Genomic DNA, 21,859 nt, shown 5'->3' on the forward strand with positions numbered 1-21,859 from the left:
AGCTGTTGTTAAATGAGCATTTATCAGCAGTGTGTTTTTTTCTTTTGGCAGTATGTGGTGACGTCCATGGACAGTTCTTTGACCTTATGAAGTTGTTTGAAGTGGGGGGATCACCCAGTAACACACGCTATCTCTTCCTTGGTGACTACGTAGATCGAGGATACTTCAGTATTGAGGTAAGTTGTTGTGTCTTCCAGTTGGTTACTTGTAATGATTTATTTAACAGTTAAATTTAAAAAAAAGTATTGTGTAGTGCTGTCCCAACTACCATTTTCTGGGCTGGTGAGTTTTGGTATTGATCAACAGTGAATATTCTGAGCTTTGGTTGGTGTGAGCACGCATTGGGGGAGGGGCTCACAGATTTTTGATCCGGTGCTGCCCAGACTTGGCTCCACTCAGTCAATAAACACATTAATAGCCGTTGGTTAAAATGATCATTCCTGTCACCGTGTGTGTGACAGGAGCAGCAGCAGCAGCATCATAATGAACTGAGACAGAGAGATACTCCCAAGGTGTTGGGTTCATTGACCTTTCTATGTACTTTTGGTGATATTACACAGCTTGTGACAATTCTACTATCATGGACAAATTATTGTAGCTCTACAAACTACTCCTAATAACCTGACAAAGCCCTGTGAAACAGAAGCTGAGCATACTCACGCCAACAAATCTAAAGATTTAACATGGATTTATTTATTTATTTATATGTTCTCACAAATGTTGAAAAAGCATTCTTCCTCTTCAAAACAACAACAAAAAAAATCCCTAAATATCCAAATCCTACATACATACCAAATTAATGAATTTTCGACTAGCTGAATATTCGGTCTAGCCCTAGTATCATGAAGATAGCAGTGAACATTTTGCATCCTGTCAGGGAAGACCCTTAAATGAATAACACTGGAACAAGAAATGCAAACTATGCACTATGCAATTTTGATAAACTTTTTTTTGTTTCAGATAATGGAATTGTCACTGTTTTTTTCAGAGTGACACAAAACCATATTCATGCTATTTCCTGGACAAACGCCATTCTCGCTATGTAACAATGCACAGTACTGTTTCATTCACTATTATCAGCGTTGTCTCTTGTCTGGTTCCAGACTTTTGAATGAGCCCACTCTAATGTGTTTGAGTTGACTGGTTTGTCTTGTACTGTTGCAAATTCTGTTGCACGCTTTGTGCTGTTAGCACTGTTAGCTGCTAGCCACTTGCTTGCTAGCGCTATATGCAGGCAATCCCAGCTCAGACTCTCAATCATATACTGTCACAAATTGAATACATCTGTGAGTATGCTCACACACACTATGCAGTATACACTATGTACTTACTTAAATAGTGCATGAATTTTGACGGGGTAGTGTTGCCTAAAATCATACACGGCTGTTGTGCACACAGGATTTGGCAGCTTCTCTTCCTCTGCTCAGCGAATTGCAACTTCATGGAGCATTATCAGCAACATTTGACAACCATTGTCACTCCCTAAAATATATGCTTGCTATATCTGCTTGTTTGCTCACTTGTCTTCTTCTGTATCCATTTATTTATTGTATTTAAAATGAACGTGCTTTCATGGCATACTTCTCAGTGTGAAAGCACTTGAAATAGTAAGTATGAGCACAGAAGTATGAGATTTTAAACAGCAATTTATGTGCTCTGAATATTGGATAAAGCTCATTTAAACTGTACTTTTGTCATAATGTAACATGATCACTTAGTGTGTTGTTGTTTTCTGTCACTCTGCTGCATGTATCCTAGTGTAGTGACTGCAAAGTAGGAGCATCGCTTGCAATTTGTTTTCAAAGAGTTGATGTAATAAGATAAGGGTAAACTAAACTGAATGGTGGTATGTCCCAGTTTGATTCTCAGGATGGTTAAGATGGTGGGTGAGAATAGCTGCAAAAATGTCAGGCTTACTGCAGCGCTGCTTTGAGGATCTTACTTTGGTGCCAAATGACCAAATGGGTTTTGCTGTCTGAAATTTTATTTCGATGACAACTTCAAAGGGCACAGTTCATACATGCTTTTTGGATGGTTAAAAATAAGACGGAGGATTGAAACAGAGAGCTGCTGTCTGGCTGTACAAAGTGAAACTGCAGGACCTTTATCGAGACCCCTGGCCGGAGGGTGTGGCGGTCTTGGATTAATGGCAGTTACAATGGCGACCCAGTTTCATGGGCAAAACCGGTATCAAAATATCCATAGAAAACACTGCTACTGTGCGACCCTCTCCTCTGTTGTCCACCTGTATTGTTGTATTCCTCTATTATTGCAGTAGTTTGCGTTTGATAAAAACTGCTGCTGAAGAGCACTCAAACATCAGCTGTAATTAGCCAAAATAAAGAGACAGATCATGGACATCAGCTGGTCAAACTGAAAAGTATGTTATGAAAATGTTCTGAAAGTTGCTGAATCTGGATAATGACTCAGCACCAGTATTCTTTAACATACATCAAACTCAAATTCTTCCTGTGAATACTTCAAAGGACTTGATTTAGTTTAAGCACTCATTGTGGATCATGAGGCCCTGTAACATGCACTACAGTGCAGTACAGAATTGGTATTTGAAAGGGGAACTCCATCATTTTAAGACATCAAAGACTGTTCAAAGGTTTGGGGGAACACTACTAAATACCACTGTGAATCTTAAAAAAGTTGTATAAAGCCTTTTGTGGCTCCAGAGGGAGCTGGGTAAAGTCTGATCAATTGCCTCAAGTAATGTCCTCTGGGTTAGAGTTGGTTGAGACTACAATCTGGAAAGTTTAAAGAAAGCACTTTAAAAAGAGCTTTAAAGACCTCTGTTGCATGCTTCTTGTCTCTGCTCTATGGGAATGGCTTTAGGCTACATTAGCCATTACACACATGAATATTTGCCCTAACTGGTAGTGGTCAAGTTGCATTGTGGTTAAGGTCTGCGCCAGGTCTTGTAAGGGAAGAAAAATGCTTGGAATGAAAAAGACAACATCAATGGTTCTTCTGCATTTATTTTCACCCATTTTGTGGTTGAACTTATACTTGGTAACTTTTACAAAATATTCTTTAGTCATATTTGCTGAAACTCTCACTGCATTCTTACAGTAGTACGAGGCAAGTAATAATAATAAAAAAAAAAACCCATAATGTCCCTCTGCCTCCTCCTACTGCTCCTAGTGGTATGTAAACCAATCATAGTTCAGTGTTTCCCACAGAATGACAGTGTTTGTTTGGCTGTAGCTGACAAGTGGGGGGGTGTTCATGTTTATGTTTTTTTTGTAATCATTATCATACAGTCATATCATTGTGTTCTCACTCTAAAATCTGACCTTTTTTGGGTCCATGAATGCTGCACTGCAGGCAGAGTTTCCATGACTTTGTTTTTATTCCTCCTTGTCAGTGTAATTGATCTGTCAATCCCTTCAAAGCCGACGAAAGTTTTACATCAAGCAGAATGAATGGTTAAGTTTCAATTTCAATGTGCCTGACATCTCTGCCCCAAGTACACTATAAATAGCTGAATGGTATATTTATTTCAATGGTGCTCCTAATTAACAATCCAGATCCAAAAATCTATTTGCGACGGTGGATAATTTACCTACTTTTGCTTGAAACTGACACTGCAATACCAGATATGGAATAACCCTCTTAAGTGGTATGAGAAAGGTAAATGTTCTTTGCTCTGCTCTGTCCAGTGCAGAAGGTAGTTACTTGCATCATGTCAAGTTCAGGTTTTTTTTTTTTTGCTTTTATAGGTCGTCTTCATCCATCTGTTGATGTTTAGTTAATTACTTGTTTGTAACATCCTAAGGACACACTTGTAAAATTTAGCAATGCCTTCAGGAATATTTTCAAAATAGAAGGTGAATGGTGTGTGTGTTGGGCTGTTTGTAAGAGCCAACAAGGCAGTATGCTAACATTTTGACCCCTCTGTGGGGGCTTTTGATGGGCACTGGGTAGTACAGAGGTGGGTGAAATGTCACAGATGAAAGGAGCGGACTGAAACAGCATAGGGAATGATGGGCTGATTTCGATTTAGGCTTTGTATCCACTGAGGACACAGGGATTATTTCCCCTTGTATTTCTACAGAAAAGCGACACTTTAAACACTCCCAGCTCAGAAGAGGTGAATGACCTCTTCAACACTTGAAGAACAGCTCAGCTTGTCTGAGCCACAGCACTTATCAGCGTCCTCCACCCGCTGCGGTTGAAGCATGGGTGTGATCAGAGAGCCTAGAGTGTACATCCTGCTGTCAACACTGTGTCAGAACTAACATGAAGCAGCTAATTAAAAGTAATGGAGCACATACTGTATGCTTACAGGATATGCTGTCGAGCAATTATTCTAATTTGATTAAAAACAAGGCAGCCTGGAGGGATGTGTCATTTAGCCTTTGAAGAGATTATGAGTTTGTTATTTTTAAGAGTACGTGACATTGAATGAGCTTTTGTCGCTTACCTGATACACTGTAGCTTACAACCATATAAGCAGTGCGGACCAAGTTGTCCTGATTGGTTTAAAGGTGAAATAACAAGAATAATGGATTAATCAATTGGGGGGTCAAAGTCAGCAGAAAATTCATTTAGAACTATTTGATACTCAGTTTATCCTCTTAGTAATGTTTTAAACAAAAGTACAAACATTTTTTAGTTCCAGCATGTGCAAATATGTCAGTTTTCTCTGTCATTCATGAAAGTAAGGTGAATTTCTTTTGGTTTCGGACTGTTGGTCGGATAAATTAAGGAATCTGAGAATGACACCTTGAGCGCAAGGGAATTATTCTGGAATTTCAAAAAATTCTGTTCTGACATTTAATTGACCAACGCCCAGAACACCCTGCATGTGTGAGCAGCTTATAATAATGCATTTTATTTATAGGCGCCGTTCTTGACACTCAAGGTCACCTTACATCATCAACATAAAAGCAGACACAATATTAAAGAGACAAAATAAAATATAGAAATACAATATAAAATTAGACAATGCAATTGTGATCAGAGGGAGTAAGCCAGTTTAAACTTGTCTAAGCTTGTGAAGACAACATCACTAAAGTGCTGTGGCATGCATGCTTGTGGTGCTCACACTGACAGCGTCATTGCTGTGAAGCTGCTGCAGAGCTGCCTGCTGCTGTAAACTGTATTTCCACCATTAAAAGCACTTATTTCACTCTTTTTTCTTCCAAGCTCCTGTGTTGTCAGCAACACGGTCCTGCAAATATTTCATAATAAAAAGCCTTGTATTAACAGCTGAGGGGATTCTGTCGACAAAAACATTGTCAGAGGGATATTATTTTGAAACATATACAGGAAAGGATGAGCATAACATATGTATATGTATATCTTCATGTCTGTGACAGGTATAGACTGAAACTGTGGTGAAAGGAGATATTGAGTCAGTATGACCAAGAATTTGGTATAAATACACCATTTGAGAGAGTAAAGAGTGTGTGTCAACAGAAAACAGTATGCATATCTGATAATAAAAGGTGAATGAAATATGCTTAGAACAAATCCAAATGGCTGGGAACATCAGCATTGCATCATTTAAAACCACATAAACCACCGTTATGTGGAGAGAAAGTGAAAGCGCATTTCATTCACCTTGTATTATTCGATATGCATACTGTTTTCCGTTGACATAGGTTCTTTACTCTCTCAAATGGTGTATTTATACCACATGAATCAGTATATTTCCACTAGCCTATTGTACATTTCATAAAGACAACATGGATCTACAGCTGATTCACTGCTCATTGCTTTCATGGATGCATTGATTTGGTCTGGTTTTGCTCTTGAGTGACTGGCTACAGAAACTTTGAGTTTACTGGCTATGCAAAACAGGAGAAAGGGCCAATTAGCATGAAGAAAAATGCACTTTTTTACGGATTTTCGTGGTGTTTGATTGACGGCGTTTTTAACGCCATTTTATTGTACGACGCCGTTAAAAACGGCGTTGTGGATGCAAGGACGCCGCTTTTTGCTGCGTTTTTTTAGACATAACGTGTTTGCAATGTGAAGATATTTGGCACTTGAGGCTTGCTATACTCATGCAGGCAGTGTGGCTGCTCTAACCTCTTAACATGTGTGCTGCGTTTTGTGATGGTCACGCGTTGCTCACGCAGGCAGTGTGTTCCAGGCGTAAATGATTAAGTGATTGAGTATACTAATAAGGAATTGTTGGTTACTGTTTTTAAACTCTCAACAGAAAAAGTGAAAGTAAACCCCAGACTGGCGTTTCATTTGCTTTTTCTTCAGTGTCGTGTCCATGACATTCTCTTGGATTTGTGACTCTTACAGTCTGGCCTCATTGCGCACTGTGCTGAGGAACGTCCTGGACGTCTCGATTTCAGCATGTTAAAAAGAAAATACGGGCAGATGGCAGGCGGTCTCTGCAGATAAAATCAGTGCTGCAAACTTTTTGTGGGTCATAAGTGATGATGAGAAGAAATTACTTTTGTCTTTGTCTTTGTGTTAGAGAAAAATCCTGCATCCTTTAATTGAGAAAATAATTGACAGATTTATCAATAATTAATTGATTATTTATTTAATTATTAGTCAAAACAGTACTCAAGCTCTAAATAATAATTATCACCAAATGATTACAATATGGAATAGATTATAAAACAACGTATGGCTAATTCTTTTTACATATCCTGGCAGAATTATGTCAGCAGCACAGATTCATGTTAAATCCATCAGTGCCAAATGTTGGCACTTGAAAGCATACATGGGTGAAAATGTTGGGTTTAGGCAAGAGGCAGAGGTGCCACATTCACCCTTAGGCAGAGAAGAAACTCAATAGTTTTGGTGTCTGCTTTCTTTCATTTTCTGTATTATTATAGTAACAGCCTGGTATCACTGCAAGACAAGCAGAGATAGATGCATATGCACACACACTTACGCACACACACAAGCAGAAATACAGACAGAGACAGAAGATTAACTCCATGTGAGATAAGGAAGAACAGAGGAGCATAATTGCGTTTTAGTTTACTACTTCACCCTTTTCGCTTTTTCAAAAATTCACTTTTTCTTATTACAGGGAATGCAAAGCAGCAGTTGGGCACTGGAACCAGTACTGGTATCATACCCAACTCTATATATCAGAGGAAGCAGCTTAAAGTCACCACAAAACAAAAGAAAAGAGCATAAAACCAGCAGATTCTTGCTGTTTTCTGTCTCGAACAGGGCTGAAAATCCTCTACATTTCAAAGGAAGGCCACTCAGCTCACTTCAGTAACACATGAGACAGATAAAGAAAAAAGGCTACAAGGATGTGGTTACCATGGTAACATAAAGAGTCAGTGTAGCCCCTTGAAGTAGCTTTTTACCTTTACAGGCCAGCAATTTGCCAGAGTCTAAATACATGTGAGCGATGCATTTCATTTTATAAACTCTTCTTTATCTGATTAGTTCATAGACGCACTCTGCTGGATCAAAGAGAATTTACTAACTGTCCCAGTCGCAACCCAGGCTCTATACACACCATCCTGAAGTGTGTGTGTGCATGTATCTACATGTGTGTCTCAGGTTTGAGGTGAAGGTAGCCAGTGTGCCTTGTGCTATGTCCTTTGTCTGACTCTCACACTCCAGGCTGGAACATACAGGGGCTGGATAAAAGAAAGCAGAGGGCTCTCATTAAAACCCATGTCAGCCTCTAGCCACTCCAAACCATGTCCCTGTTTCTGCCTTTGCAACACGAGATCAAGTCACACAGACAGCCCCCTGTACACGTTTACCTTCACTTCACTATTCATCACAACAATGGTAGTGAATAAGACAGGGTAGTTCAGGATCACTCATTCTTTTTTTTGTCACTTCTGTGAATATACACCTGCTGACTCTGGTTACCTTGGTATCTTGCTCTAGCAACTTAATAGCAGTGCATGATTAGTGCGTGTTGAAGGAGTGGGCTGAGAGTGGCAAGTGGCAGCTATTCAGAGATGTACTAAGCAAGTTGGTTTGGATTTTAAAAGCTGATCTGTTTTTCATATATGGATTCTTTTTAATTTTGAGCCTTTAAAGGGATCTTTTGAGGTGGGTTTATTTGAGGTCCTTATCCATATTCTGTATATAACATACCATAGATGTCAACTAGCACGCCCCCAGTTTGGAGAAGCAGGCTGGTGTATACAACATGGAAGCTAAGCAATGTACTGCTGTGAACGACATCAGCAACAAAGCATTTTAGCCACCTAAAAAAGTCCCACTTAAAAATATCAATATCATTTTAGATGTGTGTATTTTCACTGGCTTCAACTGGTAATTAAAAAAACACAAAATCACAAAAAAAAAATAAAAAAATGTATAAATGTTCGGCATTTGCCAATTTTAACCACATCAGACTTTTTCCACTTGACCAAAAATGTCATGTTTTTTGTACCAATAAATGTTTGGGCAAAATTGTTCTTTTAAAAAAAGATTGGTACATGTTTTTTTCAGTTTAGGTTATTGTAAAACTGGTCTTAAATTTCACCCAGAGTGGCATTAAAAAAATCTTCAAAAATATTAAATTAATTTACCCCAAGCTGAAGTCACACAATAACACACACTAACTGCTAGAGGCAGCGGTGGAGCAGCAGTTCCTGTGTTCAGTGATGTTAAATCACTGTTTTTCTAAATGGAATCTTGCTTTGAAGAGAACGGTATATAGCGACTTCATTTTCCTGTCAGAAATCAATGTCTGACATTAAGATATAGCAGTAAAATACTCTTAATATAGTGTACACTTAAAATGATATTGATGATTGTTGGTGGAACTGTTTTAGGGAGGGTTGAATATGCTCTGTTGCTGACCCTTCCACAGCTGTACATTGCTTAGCTTCCATGTTGGACTCCAGCCTGCTTCATCATAATGGGAGGTGCGGGGTGCTGACTGGCATCTACTGTATGTAATATACTGTCTATGGATAAGCATTGTGTACAACCGCACTTCAAAAATCTGAACTATCCCTTTGATGTGGCCAGACGAGGTCATCTTATATATTCTCTGTCACACCATTGTTAACGCTTTTAAAACGGACTTCCCGGAGGTCGTTGTTTGAATGATCATGTTAAAATAGATCTAAAATAAGAACCTGAATAGCTAGAGCATTCATTCTTTTTGCACAAAAAAGGTTAAGGCTGTTTTGTTCCCTGCCATCATGGCATGACCGCGTGTAACATTGTGTGCCGTGCAAACATATTCCACCATAATTACATTGCAGGAGATCACTGTTTGCATAATCCTATATGTATAGATCTAAAATAAAAATAGCCAAAACATTCCTTTTTCCTGCAGAAAGCTACACAGGTTTCTGTCTTCCATTTCATCATGATGTACACTCATAATGACATCATGGTGACCTCATACAACATGGTTTTGGCTATAACTCAAGAGCCCTCAAGAATGACCTTGAAACTGTGCTGATTGTATGGATCTTATTTGTGGGAAGCATCAACGTTTTCACAGACATGGATGTAAACTATAAGTGCAACTTGTGTCTTGTGCGCAGAGGCATACAGCTGCATGATGGTACATTTAGTGTATTTTATCAAATCTGATGGAAAAAAACGTCTTTGGTATTTTTTTCTGACAAAATTTCAATCTTTAATCATTTATTAAAGTATTTACTATTATTGACTTACATAACCTTTTAGCTACTTTTTAGCCAGTACAGATTTTAGGGATATAAAGCATTTTATGCCAGTCTAAGAAATGCCATCTGTATATGCAAAAATATAGGCACTGGCAGACAATTTCTATTGCGCAGTTCAAAGGGTTAATCTTAAGTGTGTTTAGAGCCCCTGACACAGTGTGAATGGATTTCCATATGACAGGAATTCATTTGGTTCCATTTTTTAAAAAATCTCTTGTAGAACAAAGCCTAACTTGCACTTAAGCAAGTTTACCTTGAGCAAGGTCGCTGTGGAGCTGAAACACAGACAAATGAAGCAGAGACGAGTGTGTGGGAGTATGCAATTTCTTTTATTTGAAAAAGCTCATATAACTGCAGCCTTCTGCAATAATTGGAATAAGCACAGCCCTGAAACAACTCGCAGGGGTAGCAGAAGAGGAGCACGGGAAACTTGTCAACATCTGATTGAATGCTGAATTATACAAACACTTTCACAGCTTCCTCTCTCAAGGTCTGCTCATAATCGTCGGTACACTTCTTTTGACTTTTCCCTCTCGTCCCACATTTTCTCCCCTGCTGTCCATCCTTACAGTGTGTTCTCTACCTCTGGTCGCTCAAGATCAACCACCCCACCACACTCTTCCTCCTACGTGGGAACCACGAGTGCCGACACCTCACAGAGTACTTCACCTTCAAACAGGAATGTAAGTGCAGTGCTTCTTTCTGCCATATGAAGGCCAGTCTTATGTGCTCCTATGCTCTCTGTACCACTTCAGAGTAGCCTGCATCAATCAGGTTTCCCACACCACACAAAGCCCGGGTATATGGCATGGTACTCACAGTGAAAGTGCAGCATTGCTCTTGCATTCACTATTGCAGGTTAATTGATCATTTTTTCTGCACGCAACAGGGACAAATTAGAATTAAAGAAACTAACTGTGATGCGACTCACTCCCCCTAACCCTATGAAACCTGGATCAACATCAGTTTTCTTGTGCTGCATTCAAAAGCCTTTTACAAGCATTAAAATCTTGGAAACCTTAGAAAATCGATTCAGTTTTTTTTTTCCAAAAACATGAGGAAAAAAGGCGAAAGAAAACATGAAAAGAACTGTTTTGCCTATTGCAAGAAATAAGAGGATTTAGGAATTTCTTTTTTTAAAGCCAGGGGAAAATGTCCAAAAAATGATATTTATAAATATCATAGTTAAATTGTAAAAAATAATATTTGGCATGAAATGTTCCACAAATCACAAAAAAAATGTAAAAGGTGACAAGAAAAAGACCATAGCTAAACAAAGAGAGACAGTGGTGGAAACTCATTCGAAAATTATCAAATAACTAGGAAAAATTATTACAAAACTAAAAAATATTATTATTATAATTATGCATTAAAAAATACGTTTCACAATATATATATTTATGATTATTATTTATTTATTAAAATTTCTATATTTTTTCAGGTCATTATCCTGTTTGTCTTCTGTTTCTTTTCTTTGTTTTTTTTTTAAAATCAATTTCACATAATTTTCTTGTAACTTTTTACTCAATGTTTTGCTATTTCTTGGTTGTTTCTTGTTAATTGCCTTCTTTCCATGTTTTTGAAAGAAATCGAGCCAATTTGCTCAGGTTTCAAAGGGTTCATAAAATGACTGGTTTCCCACAAGTAGGACATGTTTGTCAGAGTATGTCAGTTGGATCAGGAAGTCGGCACTTCATCAGTGTTCAACTCTACAGAGGAGATGAAGCGTTTTCCTTTTCATGTTGCAGACGATAAACTTCTGGAGCATGGAGAGCGGCCAGGCATGCTGTTGATGCTTTTCAAACAGTTGCAGATACTCACTGCTTTCAATCTGTGACAGTTGAGTGTGTGAATCTGTGAAGCAGGTGTGGAAGCATTAGTATGCAAACTCAGAAACAAAGACACTTTGGCAGACGGCAAAGACAAGCTTGCCAGCTGCTAATAGATTTCGCGAACTACATCTCCCCCCACCCACATACCACCCCATCTGTTTGCTCACATGCAAACTGTATCTTTACACACTCTAACACCTTGTAGTGGTTTAGGTGGTGGTTGTTTGCAGTGAGGTGTAAATTACAGAATTAAACCTTTTTAATCATAGTAATAGAATTCATGAGTATGAGTGCAAACTAAATACGCAGATGACGCAGTAGCGGTAGCAAAAATAATTGATTCGTAAATGCATTGTGGTTTTTTTCTTTGAAAATTCACCATTCTTACACAGAATTTCTTGTGCAAAAAAAGCAAAAAGCTTATCCATCAGTGACTGCTGGTTAAATTGCATCTGCATGGTGCCAATTTTTCTGTACTGCAGCAAAATCACATGTAGTGGTAGGAGTCTAACTTATTAACTGGATGTGATGAACCTTAATTTCCAACGGCGCTTGTGCTCCTTGATATTATATAGTTCAAACATTGCTTAACTGACTCATCATTTCAGCACTGTGGTATCACTGGATCATATTTTAGATTTGTCCAAGATAATAGATCTCGTAGTTGAGGATGATTACAAGTGCGACCTGCAACAGAGAAGCTGCCCCTCTGACCTTGTCTTATCTTTGTACAGATGTTGGTTATAGAACGCATAGTTTTATATAAAGAAGTCTCTTTAACCCTCAGATAGCATTACCTCACTGTAGAGCTGCTAGTTTATAGCAAAAATCATAATCAAGAATATTTTGGCCCCGGGGTAGACCCAGGACTATGTCTCCCGGCTGGCCTGGGAACGCTTCGGGATCCCCCGGGAAGAGCTGGACGAAGTTGCCGGGGAGAGGGAAGTCTGGGCTTCCCAGCTTAGGCTGCTGCCCCCGCGACCCGACTCCGGATAAGCAGAAGAAAATGGATGGATGGATGTTATTATTACTCTGACATGCTCTGAATCTGCAGTTTGAAGCCACCTAAAAGCTGTGGGGAACAGGACTTAACTTCCAGTCTTTTTTGTTGTTGTTGTTGTTTTTGGTCTCGTCCCACTACTTCATTCAGGTGATGCCATCCTAAATGAATTATTAGCAGCTGTCCTGAGAGCTCCACCACATAATGCAATGAGAGCTCAATAAGCTGAACCTGCAGCAGTCGCTTTGGTAGCAAGTTATTTTGAAAAATAACAGTCACCAGAGGGGTTGTTATATCTCATGAGAAAGTCGCCGAGTTGGCAGCACTGAACACAGCGCTGTAAAGGGATGCACCAGATTTAAAACTCAAGACAAAAGGAGAGCATTATTTTTAAACAGAATGCCTCACAATAATTGTTTTATCTTAGTTATCTTGTTTTAATAATCATTAGATCATTGAATTTATCGCCCAGCCCTACTTCATTCCAAATTTGTTTTGGCCCTTTCATTGTCTGTGTACAGTGTTGCATGAATTATTTTACAATCAAAGGCAAAATAAGTCTTCATTTCACACAGCTTGATAGGAAAAAACATTTTTTTAAAAAGATTAAATAGATAGAATTGGAGATAGAAGAAAGCATGGAAAATACTAATATATAATAAATTGAATTGAAACAGTGGTCATATGTGGTCATTAAATAGATACATCAAAGGCAAATGACTGCTTGCAACAGGCACATTGTAGTCGGTTTTGCTCTACATTTCACCAACATACAACACCAAACAATGTGATGAATGGCTGTAAGCCTTTATAAAACAAAAGATCCCCCAAATGTGAATCTAACTTTCTCAAACTGTAAAAACTGCACCAGACATCTAATCCAATGAGTGTGGGTGGGTGACATTTTGTCTTCACGCCTAAGAATGATTTGGCAGAATTAATTTTAAGATGAAATGTTTGATGTATGAAGGTTTTTTTTATTATTAAACATATCATTTTTTATTTAAAAATGTTAACACTGAGTACACACATATAAGTACAGATTGTATTACTGAAAAAAAGCACTCAGTACACTTAACCCTTTGAAACCTAAACAAAATGGCTTAATTTCTTTCAAATATATGAGAGGAGGGCCACAAGCAACTTAACAAGAAATGGGCCAAAAATATAGATATAAATATTGTTTTCTGGACATTTTCCCTTGTTTTTTGATCATATCTAATAATAATCATTTCCTTTTCACCTTTTATTTTTTTTTTCATTTTTGCAGTTTGCGGGATATCCCTTGCCAAGTCACTCATTATGTAGTTTTTTTCCTGTGCTTCTAAAAGATATTGAATCAAGAGGTTTAAATGAGAAAACTGATTTCCATCCAGGTATTAAAGGGTTAAAATATCCCTAAATGATAGAAGAGTGTAAAGCTTCAGTCTCCAGACTTTTCTCTGTGACTTGAACGTAGCACTTATTTGGTACTGGAGACTTGAGTCGAGTCTTTACCACCCACATTGTTGAGTCCTGGCTGTGTTCTGGCTGCTCCTGCCCTATAAGGAGTGCACTTCCTCCTGCCCTAATGTGACCTGCAGTGTTGTGCAAGTGACAGTGCAGACGCTGCCTGGAAACAATCATCTGTCCTACTACTCCTCCACTGTCCCACTGGCAGAGGAGCTGCATTACGTCTTCACAACACATCTGACAAACCTCAATTAGAGCTGAACATGCAGTTGCAACAGAAGTTTTACCATTTATAGCCATATTTTGGTAAAGTATTACTTTCATTACTGATTATCCTTATGTGGGATGAAAAATGAAGCATATTTTGTATTGTCGCCATGTGTTTGCTGCAGGTAAAATTAAATACTCTGAACGGGTGTATGACGCCTGTATGGAGGCCTTTGACTGCCTGCCCCTCGCTGCCCTGCTCAATCAGCAGTTCCTGTGTGTACATGGCGGACTTTCACCAGAAATCAACTGCCTAGACGACATAAGGAAAGTAAGTCATCAATCAGTGACGCGTCGTGGTAAAATAATGACAAAGCAAAAATCTGTCATACTTAAGATCTAGAAGTTCCCCATCAAGGGATTTTTATGCTTCCGTACCTGTGATAGCCAGGTCCAGAGGCATTAGAGTTGTCTGTCCATCTCTCCCATCCTCTTAACCACAATGTGTCAAGAACGCCTCAAGGGAATATCTTCAAATTTGGCACAAGCATCCATTTGGTCTCAAGGATATGACTTAGATTTTGGTGGTTAAAGGTCAAAGGACAAGGTTTCTGTGACCTCATTTGTAAATTTCCCATGAACATCTCAGGAACACCGTGAAAGAATTTCTTTAAATTTGGCACAAACTGCAGTTGGATTTTTGAAGTGGGATTATATGAGATTCTAATGTACTAATGTACTAATTAGTGTATTACTTACAGTAGCTGGCAGTTGGCACACTCCCAGTTTGTAGAAACAGAAGCGTGTGCACCCCACAGATCAGCATTACCATGCTTTGCAGAAGGGTTAATATCAAATCGTGTTTAAGTCACTTTAAAAAAAGCCTACCTAAAAAATACAATATCAGTCTAAGTGGATGCTGCATTGAGAGTGTTTTTGATGAATAGTTTCATTTCAGTTGTGTAAGAGCCGCTAACAGCACTTTCTAACCCAAACAGCTGACAAGCAGTATAGAGAAATGTTTTGCCAAAGGAATAGGCTGTGTGACTGAGAGGTAAAGCGGTGAAAACACTAAATAAAGCATCCACCCCTTAATATAGCTCCGTCTGTTTCTACAAACTGGGCGCGCATCGACCGCCAACTACTGTATGTAATACACTGACTATACAAAAGTATCTCATATATCCCCACTTCAAAAAACCTTGAATTATCCCTTTAACAATGAACTGATTATATTTTGGTAGTCAACGGTTAAGGTCAGTGTGACATCACAAAACATGTTTTGTCAATAACTCAAAAACTTATTGGCTATTAATGACAAAACTTCACACGCGTCTGGCGTAAAATGAGGATATGCTGACATTTTATATCCAAAAAGTCAACGGTCACTGTGACATCATAATGGACCACAAAAACCCCTTTCAACCTCCAAACTGTGCCAATTGTATTGATCTGATGTGCTGCTGAACATGTGTGTGAAGCATCAACATTTTAGTGTTTTTGCAGCAGCGTCAATATTCAAAGCAATTGTCATGGCTACATATGAGTCTGGACAGACATGGATCTAGACTGTAACTGAATTTTGACTGGTTTGGGGAGGTATACAGCCACAAGGCACTGAAATCAAATGAGCTATAGAATTCTATCTAAACCATACAGTATATCTGCTAAGTGTGTGTTTCTGTGTTTTATGCTCAACAGTTAGACAGGTTTAAAGAGCCCCCAGCATTTGGGCCAATGTGTGACCTGATTTGGGCCGACCCTGGTGAGGACTATGGCAGCGAAAAGACATCAGAACACTTCAACCATAACTCCGTCAGAGGCTGCTCTTACTTTTTCAGGTACAAGATAAAGCTATGGCTGTCATCACTCCTGCTGCAGCTTCACCCAACTTTTATTACTACACTACAAAACACTACTACTACTATTACAAACTAATGACAAATGATGATAAAATAGAAAATAGGCTGCATCACACAGATCAGAGGATGTAGGTTCAGTCTTTTGTAGGTCAAACAGCTGATTGGGGCATTTTCAAAAATGGCCCTCCCAAAACAGATTTGCAGATCAAAACAGCTTGTTCAAAATGGGTTACCACACTAAATATGAGTTTTATTAAATAGGTTAATAGATGCAAACCACTGACGAATGAAGAAACAGGATGGTTGTGGTGCATTTTTGAATGCTTTCTTTCTTTCGTTCTTTCTTTCTTTTGTGCGTTCGTTCTTTCTGTCTTTCTTACGTTCTTTCTTTCTGCCTGTCTTTCAATCTCTCTGTCTTTTTACGTTCATTCTTTCTTTCGTTCTTTCCGCCTTTCATTCATTGGTTCCTTCGTTGGTTCTTTTCTTTTGTTCGCTGGGTCTTTCTTTCATTCATAATTTCTTTCTGTCTTTCTTTCTTTCTTTTTTTCTTTATGCCTTTCTTTCTGTCTTCCTTTCATTCAGTCTTTCATTCGTTCGTTCTTTCTTCCTTTTTCTGTCTTTCGTTCTTTCTTTTTTTCTGTCTGTATTTCTTTCGTTCTTTCTTTTGTCCAAATTTCTCTTTTTCTCTCTTTCTTTTATTTGTTCTTTCTTTCTTTTTGTCTTTCTTTCGTTCTTTCTCTTTCTTTCGTGGTGTCTTTCTATCTTTCTTCATTTATTTTTTTCTAAAAGTTAAACAGTACATAATGCCACACTTATTGGATTCAGGAATTGATAGTTTCATTTGTTGATTTGAGTACTGGCACTTACTGTAGGAGGTGGGTCCACCTCTTTGGTCCAGACTGACATAGTTCAAATATCATTGGATGGATTGTCATAAAAGTTTGTTCAAATATTCATGGTCCCCTCAGGAAAAAAAATGTAATCATTTTGGTGTTTTCTTAACTTTTCATTATCAGTTCAACAACCCACTTTGTCCAATACTTTGGTTTATGACACCCAACACCTGCAATACCAGACATTCCCATCAGCCACGGCTGTAGTTCATGCTTAGTGCTTAAAAGCTATTGTTAGCATGGTAACATCTAAACTGAAATAGTTATAATAATAGGCGTGTCCCTGACTAAGAATTTACATTGTAGATTCTGATTTGTCAAGTACTGCCTGTCATCTGCTGATTGGATGATCATGTTTTTTGTGGGGGTTTTTTTCATTGATCTATATTCTCTTTTGTTACTTTAGTTTCCATTTTTTTCTACACCAGACAAAAGAGCTGAAACACTAAATTGAATAATTTGTCATCTTGACTTGGGATGAGAATTGATTTTATAATGAGACGTGTTACATTTAATGCTCTTTCTTATTATGTGTTTGTAGAAGCAGCAGCAATGCTGTCCTCAGTGGTGAAAGGGAGCATGGAGATCGATAGACAGAAAGACAGATAGACAGACAGAAAACATCATTTTGTTCACTTTCTGCTTGTTATCCATGGTTTTAAACAGAACTTTTGCCATCAGCTATTTGTCCATGGTTCCCTTTACTGATGAGAAAATCATTCATAAGATTTAGCACTTTGTGAGCACTATGTTCTTATGTGGCTGCCCTGATAAATACATTTATACCAAATTGGGCTCAGCTTTATATGTCATGACTGACTGGGAGAAATCAAGCAACTGTAAAATCAGACATTCAGCAACCCTATATAAAATTATCTTTTTCTACAACTTTGAAACAACTGTGAAACTTGACGGTGAGATTGCCAGTCCAGTAAGGCTTCTTAGATCAAATCGTCAAATAGTCAACTATTTGGGGTCCCCCAAATGAAAATAGTAAATATAATAACCCCAGTACTAAACATCAGCATGTTAGCATTGTCCTTCTAAGCAAGAGGAGAATAAAATAGTTAATATATCAGGATATACAGTATATTAACATGCTGTTTAAACAACATTATAAACATGTAAATGTTTACATCGTAATATAATGTAAAAATATTTTTGATTTACATTTTTCAAGATGGCTTTTATGTTGTATTATGTTTGACTGAATTACCAAATAATGTCAGTTAACTTGGTGTTATGACATATTTTCCCCTTTTAAAAGTATTGCTACTTTGGTTTTACTTAAAATATAATTTGGCCTCCTGTAAGTTATGTTGCAGCTTGTTATGCAACAGTAATTTTCTGTTGTTGGTTTCTTACTTTTGATTAGACAGTGTTACAATTTTTTTATGGTTGATTAAGACATTTAGACTCTATAACTTTTAATTTTGCCACCCATTTAGTAGATCACAAGTTAAAACTAGCTGTTGAGCAATTATAAATAGCTGGTTCAATCAAATCCCTTCTGGTCTGAACTCCACTGATGCAGTGAATGACAGAAACCTTTCATCTTAGCCTGATGTGGATCTATGAAATGTTGATTGCCTACATATTTTTCTTGTTCGCTCCTAATGGATCAGTAGGGTGGTGAAGGAAGGAAAGGCTGTAAAAACCCACAAGTACCCTCATCCAGCTGAGCTCGTCTGCTCTGGCTGTAGTCCCCAGCTTGTGGAGAGGCCAGCAGAGCCCATAAATACCAGGGTCTGGATGCTCAGCATCTTTAAACCCCTAGCTCAACAGGCCAGAAGGCACAGCAAGCTGAAAATAAATATGAACATATTTCCAAACAACAGGCAGTGAAATCTAAGTGGCCTCATGCGGTTCCTTTAATGGTTAAAGTTTGCAAGAAGCTTTGACCTCCACTCAGTGTTTTAACAGGTCTTTTTCTCTGGGTTTCTTTCAGTTACTCAGCAGTCTGTGACTTTTTGGTAAATAATAACCTGCTGTCAGTAATAAGAGCCCATGAAGCACAGGATGCAGGGTAAGTAGCTTTACTGCTTTTTGAGTCATTCAGCATTTTAGAAAATAGAATATGATGAAGAGCCTCTTTTTTTCTCCGGCCTGACAGGTATCGGATGTACCGAAAAAGCCAGACTACAGGCTTCCCCTCATTAATCACAATCTTTTCAGCTCCAAATTACCTAGATGTCTACAACAACAAAGGTTTCTGCCTTTTTTTCTCACTCTTATTGTCGTTGTGTTTTTCTTGTATTTACCAGGCTTCAGTCCTTGAATCTCTCCTCCCATCTCTTTCCCTCTGTCAATCCTAGCTGCCGTATTAAAATATGAGAACAACGTGATGAACATCCGACAGTTCAACTGCTCCCCCCACCCTTACTGGTTGCCCAACTTTATGGATGTCTTCACATGGTCTTTGCCTTTTGTTGGAGAAAAAGGTAATTTTTTTGTTTAATTGTGGATGGAAAGCCAAAAATAAAGCCTTTATTTAGGTTACATAGGACTGTGTGGAATATACAGGCCCAGACTCACCCAGACACTGAGATTTTTTTCTCTAAGAAGTTGATTTTTTTACCACGTGCCAGTCCATTTACCAGTGCCAAAGTGTTTTTCAGAAACATCCACATATGAATATATGTCTGCCAAAATTTTGTTAAAAAAATGATACATCATTTATACATGATAGATTAATACAGTGAGTAGCAGCATTGTGCCTCTCTTAGTGATGCTGGAGAACTAGTGAGTGCATGAGTGAGGGTGTCGGAGCTGTGCAAAGGCTGTGAGGGAGGAGACATGCACACTGGCATGTAACACAACATGATTCTATTTCTATATAAACGGTATTATCTAAATTTATATCTTATTATAAAATAAATCGATATATCGTACAATGTTGTTATATTGCCCAGCCCTGGCGCTATATGACCACAGAAAACAGAGAAAAAGGACTGTGGCTTTCACTTTAAGTCAAGAGGTAGAAAAACAACCTACCAGAATGCACTGCACCACACCAGACCGAAAAATGCCCCTACAGGTGGATGATGAAATGTGAGCTTGTCTGTTTTGACACAGGAAACAATATGAGGGCCGGCTGATAAAAGACAGTCTTAAATTACACTGAAATAGTAGGCAGAAATATTTTTTGAAAACACTTTAGGCCATAAATAGACCACACAGTAACAGAATCTTGGTTCATTTTTGGTAAGCACTGTCACCTTTTACTGTTTGATCAGAGTTTGCTCTGAGAGCAGTACTCTCTCTTGTTCTGCTTCTATACTCTTTGCAAAAATGCGACAGCACAGTCTTTAGTTTAGAGCTAGCCCTAGAGCTGAGAGACGAGTGGAGATGAGCAGGAAGATCTGGGCGCTTCTAAGAAGATGGAAGTTTACCGCAGTTCATTTACACATGCTACCTTCATTGTTATGATACAAAGCTGGTTAAAAATCTGCAAAGTGTCCCTTTTAAAAGCCTACAGGTGCCTGTTGAACTGTAGGAAATAAAACAAGTCTGGATTTGGAGAGAATGTTCAGACATACTACTTATTACAAAAATGTATCCCTTTAGACAATTCAGAGTCAGTTTCCACCAAATCACAAACATTTGAATTACCAGTCAGTGACGTCAGTCAATGTGAGACAAGCCCTGCTTCAAACATGGTTTGTTCTAGTCTCAAGTTTAATGTGATTTCTCTCTCTCACAGTGACAGAGATGCTGGTGAATGTACTGAACATTTGCTCTGACGATGAGCTCATGTCAGAGGGAGATGATCTATATGAAGGTGAGACTGATAGATTGTTATGGTAAAAATGATTCATAGTACCTCATTCCATTTTCTCTGGTGATCTGCCTGAATACTGTTATTATCCATGCCCTGGTATTAGCCTTTATTCTCACTGTAACATAATGATAAACATACTGTTTTTTAAATTCTTACAAGAAAAAAATGTGAAAAATTATTTTTTTTATTCAAAGATGTATATCAGCACTGAATGGTGGTTACTTGTTTCTTTACTCTAAAAATCTATAAATATAGGAAGTCTGCTCATCGCAGTAAAATATCCTAACTGCTTATCCTATTTTACATTTCAAAGGAAAAATCCAGTGTTCCTATTACAGAAGCAGTTCCTAAACTCATGTCTGTGACATATCTTAATTAATTAATTTAATTAAAATATCCTAAATGTATGTACATATGATTGTTTAGTCTCAGCTCGTCATGTCATACCTGGGTCTCTGTTCAAGTTTTAAATGGTCTGCCTGTATTTTTAGTTAGAATGTATCAGTAAGTCAGTGAGATGGACAGCATCTATCAGGGTTCCCACTATCATGGAAAACCAGGAAAAGTCATGGAATTTCACAGGCCTGGAAAAGACATGGAATCTGTAAAAATCATTGAAAGTGTTGGAAAAATCAAGGAATTTTGTTGTGTTTAATGACATTGTAATCTCCCGTGGATAAACCTCTGTGTAATGTAGCATAAAGGGAAATTTATTTAAAATATTTTATTGTAGGAATTAACATAAATTTATATTATTTTATGTGTTTTCCACAATTTTCTTTTACATCCCCACATTTGTTTTTGTTAGAAAAACAGGTGAGATAAAATAATGACAGTTATAATAGTAATAATAATAATAGTCATAATGATAATTATAAAGATAGCCTACATACAAAAATAAACACAATTTAAAAAAGGCAAGAAAAAAGGGATAAAAAAAAGCAAATTAGCCAGGCCAAATAAGAGCTGTAAACCCTTTAGTGCTTATTATTGTGTTTAATCCATTTATTCCAATGTTTCAAGTACTCCTCAAATTTATATTCTGTAGCCATTGGCATAACACAGCGTATTTATACAGCTCTGTCTGTCAGTGTGTCATCACTTCCGTTTCACCATTTGCTATCTGCGTTCCGTCTCTCCTTTTATGTACAGCAGCTAGCTGATATTATGGTTAAATACAGTTTGAGTCTGATATGTTTGAAAAACATGGAAACATTTGAA

General features: G+C 37.9%; 1 protein-coding gene across 3 annotated transcripts in view; it reads left to right on the top strand.

The window, feature by feature from the left end:
• Positions 1 to 21,859, top strand: part of ppp3cca (protein phosphatase 3, catalytic subunit, gamma isozyme, a) — a 45,745-nt gene that overhangs the window by 11,968 nt on the left and 11,918 nt on the right. For all 3 annotated transcript variants that reach the window (XM_042487761.2, XM_088077173.1, XM_042487762.2), the window contains exons 3-10: positions 52 to 176; positions 10,183 to 10,294; positions 14,288 to 14,433; positions 15,804 to 15,943; positions 18,806 to 18,883; positions 18,971 to 19,065; positions 19,173 to 19,298; positions 20,561 to 20,638. In XM_042487761.2, the coding sequence (XP_042343695.1) occupies positions 52 to 176; positions 10,183 to 10,294; positions 14,288 to 14,433; positions 15,804 to 15,943; positions 18,806 to 18,883; positions 18,971 to 19,065; positions 19,173 to 19,298; positions 20,561 to 20,638 (900 nt within the window). The remainder of the gene's footprint in view (positions 1 to 51; positions 177 to 10,182; positions 10,295 to 14,287; positions 14,434 to 15,803; positions 15,944 to 18,805; positions 18,884 to 18,970; positions 19,066 to 19,172; positions 19,299 to 20,560; positions 20,639 to 21,859) is intronic.

Source organism: Plectropomus leopardus, chromosome 4 (assembly GCF_026936395.1).
Source record: "Plectropomus leopardus strain MGB_pleo_1.0 chromosome 4, ASM2693639v1, whole genome shotgun sequence".
Taxonomy (NCBI): domain Eukaryota; kingdom Metazoa; phylum Chordata; class Actinopteri; order Perciformes; family Serranidae; genus Plectropomus; species Plectropomus leopardus.